We start from the raw sequence: 9,523 nt of genomic DNA, 5'->3' as shown, positions 1-9,523 counted from the left end.
AAACTTTGAAATATATACTATACATGTTTCTGATATCATTATTTTTCGACCTCATTCTATATACTGTCGGTATAATATCTCATATTATGCTTAAAATGATCTCATTGATTTACTAACTGATGTATTGTTTGTTACAGGTCACTTTCTCCTATACTCGAATTTCCACTACGACGCGAACGACCGAGCGACCTTGACGAGCCCGTGGTACGGCAGCAGTGGACCCGGTTGTTACCTTCGCTTCTTCCTGAATATGTTCGGAATAAACGTCGGTACGATTTCGGTGAAGATTCTAAGATGGAGCGGCGCTTCGACGGAAATCTGGTTTGATAATAAAGATAAGGGCAACGTGTAAGTATACAATGAATTTTTTGACGCCGTAAAAACCGTCACAATAATGTTTACATACATTGACTGATGCGTTGGGGGTTCCGTGTGAGTTGATGTGCCTTACGTCATCAATATTCGCGTTTCAAAATAACAATTCAAATTGTGAATTTTGATGTTTATTTTGTGATTTAATGTATTCCACGACTCGTATTTCATCTTCGATAAATTTTGGTAATAAATTTTTGATAATGAATTTTGAGAGGATGTGCACTACGTCATCAATATCGGGGCTAGACTAGTTTATTATTTTAAAGGCGTCAATAAACTTTCAAGTCAGTTTTCTTGTTAGTTTATTCCTCCGTCGAGTATGTTTCGCTACAGGCCTATCCGAAAACTACCGATCCTGACATCCTATTAACAGATTTAAGTTTTGTTTTTCGAGCCATTTTAAGCATCTTATAACTAACCATTTGCGCCTTTTAACAGACAGCTGAGCACTGATTATTCACTTCCTTAAAACTAACAAATTAATGCCATTTAAACTAGCGCGATGGCGATTAAGTGTCTATACTTGGAAATCAAGATGGATCGTTTTTAGCTTCATTTCCCACCTTTCATTCATCTTGATTCAGAAATATACTGACACTTCCCAAAAAAGTGATAATTCTATCGGTGCCAATCTGCACACGAACTCCCTAAAACTGTCAAAGTGCTCTTCAAAGATTTTGGGAAAAGGTTCAAAACTGTAAAGGGTCCAACTGTATTGATAAATCATTCCGGAAAGGTGTTCAATTACTTGAGATACATATCATAAATTTAACGTCCTTAAAACTATAAATTTGACGTTGTTTGATTCTAGGTTAATTCTATAGGGTATCGAAAAATTCATATTCAAGATCTGTCCATTTTCGATAGGAAAGTGCTCCTTTTCGCGGTGAAGAGTGCCCTTTTTCTTGAAATAGCTGGCCCTGAAAATAGCTCGGCACGGGCCTGTACAAGTGAACTTCATCGAGTTAATAGTCTTTATTAAGTAAACGACGAATGGATATTCATAAAACCGCAATATACCGGTGATTCTGTCGTTAATTAGTTACGCCTTGTGTCGTGTCTCTATTACACGCGAATAAAAAGAAGATAACCGTCTATTAATTGCGTGATTTATCCCACTTCATATTTACTTGAAATCGCTGTGCACTTCGTAACACGAGAATCATGTAAACGACAATAATTTTCCGCTGTCGCATTCACAGAGCCTGTTCAGTCGCGTACGGCGTCAATGCCTTCGCTTTTTTATTCTGTTCCATCCTTTGGGGAGAAAACGCGAAATCGTGCGAGATTAGTTTAATTATCACGCTCATCCCGTATACGAATTCAGGGTACATGGAATTATTAACAAGAGCCTTTTTGGGTATACTTTTAAAAATACTTATCGTTTGGCTCTTTTGTAAATTTTCTTTCACACCGCGGGCAAATCACGTGCTAATGAGTTGTCAATCTTTACCATAAAAGACCGTGTGAATGTATATTTGTAATATATATGATCCACAAACCTACAATGGAAACCTTGCTGAGAGAAGATGAAAAACCCAGTTTCCTTGATTTCCAACCGAAGTGAAGTGAGAGAATAATTACTTAATCAAACAACCTAAACTGCATCGCATTGTGTACTTTAAGGCTTAAATATTTGAATCTAAAGAGTCCCTCGCTCAGAAATGAATAATCATTTTAAGAAACTCGTCGCTGAAATCCGTCGATTTATGAATGTTTAAAGACATACGTATGTCAGTCAGTTTGATAAGTTGTAGAGCGTTATGTAACGTTAATGGGCTCGACTAAAATCTGTTGACATTACGAATCACGGCTGACAGACGAGAACAGCGCTCAGTCAACAAAATATTAAATTATAATTTCAAATTTTCTCAAACCCCATCAATTTTGACGTATCTGATCCGATAGTAAAACGTAAGCTATATAAATCAGGATACATCAATTATTGTCTTTAGTTTTCGTTGTGGTGATATCTTTGCGCAACGCCGTTTGGTAATAAAATCTCGTATATTGGCATAGCAACGTTACCAAATAGCTATCGGCGATTGCACATTGCATTTCGTAGTTTGAATATTAAGATTCTAAAAAAGTTCTATTCTTCAAATGTTCAAATGTTCTGATGATTGAATTTGAATACTTAATTCTTGAGTGTTCGCTATCGCTATAAATGCCAAACCGCTCTTCGGACGCTTGCAAAATCTACTGGACTTTTCTTTACTGCCGATGAAACAATTAATAACAGAATGATAAGCTATAGCGATATAACTTCCACGATAACCTTTTGAACGAGGTCCTTGATCGGAAGATTCTATGCCCACAGCAAGCAAAATACTCAGGACTACACAATGAAAAAACTTAAAAATGATCTCTTCTCTGAAAAATTGTGTTGTTCAGTGTAATTCTCACTGTTGGTTCATAATGTTGATGTTTCTCGCTAAAGCTTCGTGGAAAGCTTTCGGATTTTTTGTATTTTCTGTGTTTGAAAGCGGTTCCCATTGGTCGTTCCTGGGCCGGTACTTAACATCAGAGCAGCTTGTAACTCAGCTACAGCGTCTAGTCACCTTTTTCACCAGTTAACCTTTTCATGAAATGAAATGAAATGAAATTCATCAGAAAAAAAACAATCATTCTGCCGAAAGACCAAGACCAATCGTTCGCTGAGAATGTGTACACGCGTTGTACGCCGTTCTATTTTGATGATCGGCTAAAGATTGATGTATGTAATGTGCGCCGTGACAGATGAAAATAGGTTTATTGATCGGTTTTGATTCGTGTGATTAATCTGTCAAGGGCAGAAATGATCCGGACTTCATTCAGTTAAAACCGGCACTCAATTCTCAACGCAAGTACGTCTATCGTCTATGCATCCGTCGAATCGAACAAACAATGAATGAAATATTGAATAATCGAATTGATGATATTGGTCGATGGGACTTCAAAGTTAGTTTCGGACCTTTTGGTGGAATAAAGCGTTCTTAAAGAAATTGCAGAAACATAAAAACATTGAAACCTTACGTAGAAAACTTAACACAGAAAATCGTGTTCATTACTCCGAAACACGAAACACGTTAACCGAAACACAGTTTCGCTTCTGTGTTTAACCAGTCTGTAACGCGTTTCCCGAAACACGAAATTCTGTTTCGGTAAACCGCGTTTCCATCGGTTTCAGGACAGCGCACAAAGTCACAAAACAAACCAGGGCCCGGTTTTATAAACGGGTATTACCTTCAACCCGGGGCTAACTTATTTCATTTTCAATTTAGTAAGCCCCGGATTAAAGGTAATAGCCGTCTATAAAACCGGGCCCAGAAGAACGTTTCTGATTCGTGTTTACGCCATGCTATGCTTCATTAATACCCCGGTGGTAGGGAAATATCTCGAGTGTGGCGCGGGTATTTGAACTTGTGCTTGTTCGCACTACGTGGTCCGTACCGATACCCTCCCGAATATTCACCGTGGGAAATGCATTTACATATCATTTCTATTTTGTTAAATCCGCCGATATTTTTGTCACTGTTTCAAACGAAAAAACACGATCATGTCAACGCGATATTGCTGTTGAGTTGTCTTCACCCTATGAGACTATCTCGTAGCATAGAATTACCGGCCGTTCGGTTCCTATTTCACAAAATACTCGCTTCAATCTGTGGCTAATGGAGTTTGCACAGAAAACTGATGTCAATAGTTCAAATGCATAATTCAGTCGATCTCCTGGATATTCGTTATCAAAAATCTCGTAATCTCTGCACGAGTAAGATGCATTAAAAATCGTTTCATTCTGGTTGTCAGTTTTCACGGATGACAATACGTGTAGATGCTTTCATATACGAACGAAAGAAATCTGCAAGATTTCGTAGACTGTCACTTCTTAATCATTTTACGATTGGTGAAAGATCCAAGGATCTCGATAATACGTCATCATATATGAGCGATAGGAAAATAAATATACATGTATATCGATGGGCCGGAACTGCCGAGATGCGACGTCCACCTGTAGCCAATGGGCAAGATGCGGACTTACCGGGTATTACCGGGTATATATAGTTCTATGAGCAGAGTCTACTGGAAAACAAACGCTTGCCTGATCCACGTAATTTCGCTGTCACACTTCATAATAGTTACAGAATTCTGTCAATTTTGGATAAACGTGTTCAAAAATGATAGTACAAACTGACTCACTCTCGGCCATGTATAAATAAAACAATAAACGTAGATAAGAATTGACCATTTTGTTCGAAATATTTCTTTCCCAGAAGTCAACGGCCTATGCTTTCGATGACGAATGCATTCCCTATTTCGCGAAAGGTCGTGTTTTATTAGTAGGCTAAATGTCATGACCACATATCCGAGAGGTTTTCGCATATTTCCTCTTTATGAAGAGCTCCTTCGACGGATGTAAATCATGAAACATGAATGTGTACCTTGTCTTGTTTTCCGCTATTAATGAACTCTTAACCTTTTGTCCATTAAGTATATATTGACCGAGCACTTTTGAGCCTATTCGCAATGCCTTTGAAAAACAAAATGCGGGCATATTTCTACAGTTTTTGTGAGTTTATCATACGATCTGGAGTTTATTTTGTTCTTTCTATTTCATTTATTCAATATTCGGTTGTCAAATGCGATTCCTCTTTGATCTCATGTAAACATTAAATGAATTTTCTGTGCGTTTTCAGTAGTCCACTAATCAACTACATGATAAGAGATCGATAAATAGTTTTTCTCAACTGTTACCTCATTTTGATTACAGATGGGCGGAACATAAAATGGATATCGGCGCGCTTAGTGAGCCGTTTAAAATACAGTTCGAAATAATACGCGGAACAGGGGACAAAGGCTTGTTCGCGATCGACAGTATTTCCCTACCAAATTGTTCCAAAGGTAACGCGGCAAATGAAACTCATTCAGAGTACGCTTTTGACTCATTCATAAATCTCTGCATCGAGCGATCACCGCCATCTATAAAACATCATTAAAACTAACATCATAATAAAACTATTTGTAGAACATCCAGATATATTATACACGTATGAATCTTTTTAAGTTTGAATTCAAATCTTTTTGCAGACCACCCGACAAACTATACCTGCGGGATTAACGAATTCCAATGTAACAACAGCTTGTGCATCAGTAAAGACCGACTTTGTGATTTCAGTAAAGACTGCTACTACGGCGAGGACGAACAACAGAACTGTGGTAAAGTTCCGGCGAAATTTAATATTCTATACGACATAACATTTTAAGCGCTTATATATATATATTAAATGTTAAATTTTCTGACGAATATATATTGGTTCAGTTAAAACTTATCTTGTTGCAACATCTGTTTTAAAACGGGTGAATGTAATTCATAATTTGATTTGAAAAAAAGCGTTTCATTGTGTTTTTTCAAATATATATTGATACAGATAAAATTGATGATTACGCACATTGTAACTTCGAGAATAACAGTAAACTCTGCGGATGGGAGGATCAAACCGATTCGAAACATGGGCTACAGTGGGCCAGATATAAACCGTCGGATGGAGAAAAACAGGATCATCCGTACGTCGACCACACTCTAAGGAGTCCGAACGGTATGTCTTAGATAACATGTTAAATAGAAGCCAACAATTAGATTTAAGATGTAGCATTCTTGAGAAAAATGATTTTGGATATTTTGTTTTTAGGTCATTATCTATATATGAGATTGGATTCACGCCGGACTAAGCTGCTCTCATTTGCCGCGTTCGTCAGTCCTTGGATACCACCTCCCAGGCCTGAAACTCGCACGTCGAATTCGACGGAATTTGGAATGTGCAAAGTAAGTCAAATAATCATCGAGAACTAATGCAAACGCGTAAACCCCGAGTTTGCCCTGTTTAGAATTCTGAGCTTGAATAAGCTAGTGGTTAATGCCGTGTTGACTATGCAGTGGTTACATTTGGTTATTTGATGAAGTTTTCCAGATAGATTACGTGATGTTTATTAACAGGCGGTTAGTGCCCGGTGATTGATAGCCGCCGCATCGATAAAATCCAGGGTTCGTTCATTAAGTCGGTTACTTTTCACTAGATGGCAGCATCTTACAGATGATTATCTCATCGAATATCGATGACGACATAAACTTGATAAGAATCCGAGTGACGTACAGTTACACAATAACTCATTCAGGGCATCTCCCCTTATGGTACAGCCCCCGGCTTGGGGATGTCCTTTCCTCCAAATATGTGTTTGTGTGTATTGTGTTATTGGAATAGAATATTGTTATTCTGATTGAACACATTCTTATTGAACACTGAACACTGAATTCTTAAAAAACGCATGCAACAAAGATAAAATCCACGTATGCTTCGTGAAAAATGTTTTGAATAGCTTTATTTTGGAATAGCTCAGATTTGGTATTTTTCATAAAACTGTTCAGCTATCCAGTATGTCACCAGGAACAATTTGGTAAATTCAGCCGTGTGCAGAATTTAGCTCGAAGTATGCATTCTATTTGTTTCCATCAATTGATCCCATCATTTCTGTTTTCATTCTTTATATAGTTACGGTTATTCGTTCACATGTTCAAAGCTCGGTACGGAGTTATGTCCGGCGTTATACAACTTTGGGACCCGGCACCAGAACGGGCCGACCGACGGAAAGCAGCCGGACAAGTATTCATGAAAATCGATACGATCGGTGTCGGAGACAGACGATGGTTTCGTCAGACGGCTTCCATTCCGCCATCCGTGAATACCTGGTATCTACTTAGCAACATAATATGTTTTCCTTTAATCTAAAATCCGCCCTTTCCCAAAATAAAGGCTACTGCAACTTATTCTTAGGAAAATATGAAAATTCAAAAGTTTGGTCAATCTGTCATTGTTTTTCATAGGTACAGGATAGTTATTGAAGCCGCTCCTATGTTCAGCAGGCAAAGGGGAGTAATGGCTATCGATGACATATCATTGAGTCCGGAATGCTTTGATCGAACATCCAACCAGCGAACGCTCAGTAAGTATTTATCCCTATAGATGGCAGCCCTGTAACACTCACTAGCAGGTCCGAGATTGTGTATTGATATAACGATGTAGTCCTTATCTTCATAGTCATAAAATATTAGTGTAAAGCTAAAAGTTAAGACGATAATTTATTAACCAGTGATTGATATCCTCTTTTTTCAATTTATTTCAGGAATATTAGAGAGAATGTGTAAGTATTGTTGAAAATCTAGCAAGGTTACCACCGGAATTTGTCTAACAGTTGTTTCTTATGCGTCGTTATTACGATGTATCTATCCCCAACAAAATAAGTAATAATTGCAAAATAGAAATTCTTTATTCCACATATTTCACTCATCACTTAACTTATAATTTAATTGATATATGCCCATCTATCATGTCGTATACGTATAGTGAAACGTAGAAAATGGAATATTGGCGAAAAATATTTCATGTTTTAAGAACTATTTTATTTATTTTCATCATTCAGCGTGGTTGGGGCCGGTTCTATAGACGGTATTAACTCTAACCCGGGGAAGCTAACTCAATCCATAGCCGATTGAGTTAACACCCGGGTTAAAGTTGATACCAGTCTATAAAACCGGGCCGGGCCCTCTTTGCCTAGTTCATTCATCTGATGTTTTACTATACATAAGCGTAAATTTTTCCACGAAACTGCTCGTCTTCGACGCCGATACACATGAACTATTCATGCGGCGACTTTTTCTCGATTGATGTCGGGGCGTTTATATAAAAAATTCACAACTAGCGCTGCCGTAATGTAATTTAACCGGTTCTAATCAGATTAGTATGTAACTTTTCGTTTCAGCTCGCGACCGAAGAGAGGATCGACTACAAAAAGATTGTACTTGCACGACACAAGGCGGACGTGGTACGTGGTGACTTTTATGTCGGTGCTTTGTCAAAGCCTCCGAGCACATAAACTATCTGTTTGTGAAATGCATCCAATATTTTGACATTTTGAGAACAGGTTCGAGATTAGGAAATCCATGAACTTTGATTGGCCGATCGCGCCATGTCAGTCGTGCTTAATGCCTGCCAGACTTTAACACGTATTAAGTCAATAGATAAACTTAACCACGTTATATAAACAATAGAAATACGAGCTATTTGCGAGAATTAACTATTCATCTAATTGCGATGTATTCGGAACCCGCTCTCGCGGCGGTTGCGCTGCACGATCCGGAAGTACTTGCTTAAATACACCATCCATTTCTGGTTAGCCTTTTGTCACTGTGGTCATTATCAAATTTCATTCGTTGACTGATCTGGCTTCTGTAAACCGGCTGCATATCACTCATTGGGCTCTTTAAGCGCAAACTTATTTTGAGGTGACTTTGAAGCCATTTTCGTTAAAATGATACTCATGACCTTCGTTCGGCTAATCGATGATGATCATATGACAGCATTGAACCCCGATATAACAGCGGTGGCTTTTAGGCCTCATTAGGCTTCGCGAGAGGATTTTGACATGATCTAGCGTGGACCCTGGGCAAGTTGGGAGAAGTTCACATTTTGATGAGGTGGAGAACATCTGACAGCTTAGTTCCACAGTCTAGATAGAGATGATTTTGACTTGGTCTTGCATGGACCCTGGGCTAGTTGGGCAAAGTTAACCTTTCGTGGTGGTTGAGAGCGTTTGACAGCTCAATTCCACGCAGTCTAGATGGAGCTGTTGACAAGATGACGCTCGATTGCCCATCAATGAAGCAGCTTGTGTCGTCTGCGCCGAGCACGTGTAAACACGTTCACGAGAAGCAAACAGTTATAAACGCGTATTGAGAGCAGTCGCACACGCTCGCTCTCGTCACAACACGCGATAATTCAAAAACCGAATGAAAATTCTCGACGAAAAAATACGCTCGTATTTTCTGAAATAATATACCGGTGTCACTGTTGGAAATAATGCATTAACGCCGATTACTTGGACGTATATATAACTTTATTCATATTTATGTATTAGATTCTTATGCTGCGATTCATCCCTTGCGCGTGGTCGGTCGCATATACATACATAATACAGGAAAAAATTCCGCTGAAAGAACACCTACACGAGCGCGACAAAATTTGTTCATTAATTTCTTCCATCATATTGTGGATAGTCTTTACAAATATATATTTATATATGTGTATATGAATATAAGACATATTATATATTCGTA

At 38.4% G+C, this 9,523-nt stretch overlaps 1 protein-coding gene across 1 annotated transcript in view; it reads left to right on the top strand.

Moving 5' to 3' along the window:
* The first annotated feature begins 202 nt into the window (after window positions 1–202).
* Window positions 203–9,523, top strand: part of LOC141915503 (ALK tyrosine kinase receptor-like) — a 46,343-nt gene continuing 37,022 nt past the window's right edge. The window contains exons 1-9 of the mRNA XM_074807102.1: window positions 203–348; window positions 5,126–5,256; window positions 5,443–5,571; window positions 5,784–5,951; window positions 6,045–6,178; window positions 6,903–7,099; window positions 7,235–7,353; window positions 7,534–7,551; window positions 8,170–8,232. Of these exons, the coding sequence (XP_074663203.1) occupies window positions 251–348; window positions 5,126–5,256; window positions 5,443–5,571; window positions 5,784–5,951; window positions 6,045–6,178; window positions 6,903–7,099; window positions 7,235–7,353; window positions 7,534–7,551; window positions 8,170–8,232 (1,057 nt within the window). The 5' untranslated portion in view covers window positions 203–250. The remainder of the gene's footprint in view (window positions 349–5,125; window positions 5,257–5,442; window positions 5,572–5,783; window positions 5,952–6,044; window positions 6,179–6,902; window positions 7,100–7,234; window positions 7,354–7,533; window positions 7,552–8,169; window positions 8,233–9,523) is intronic.

Source organism: Tubulanus polymorphus, chromosome 1 (genome assembly GCF_964204645.1).
Source record: "Tubulanus polymorphus chromosome 1, tnTubPoly1.2, whole genome shotgun sequence".
NCBI lineage: Eukaryota > Metazoa > Nemertea > Palaeonemertea > Tubulaniformes > Tubulanidae > Tubulanus > Tubulanus polymorphus.
The sequence above is the reverse complement of the archived record's forward strand: the minus strand, read 5'-3'. Positions and strand labels throughout refer to the sequence as shown.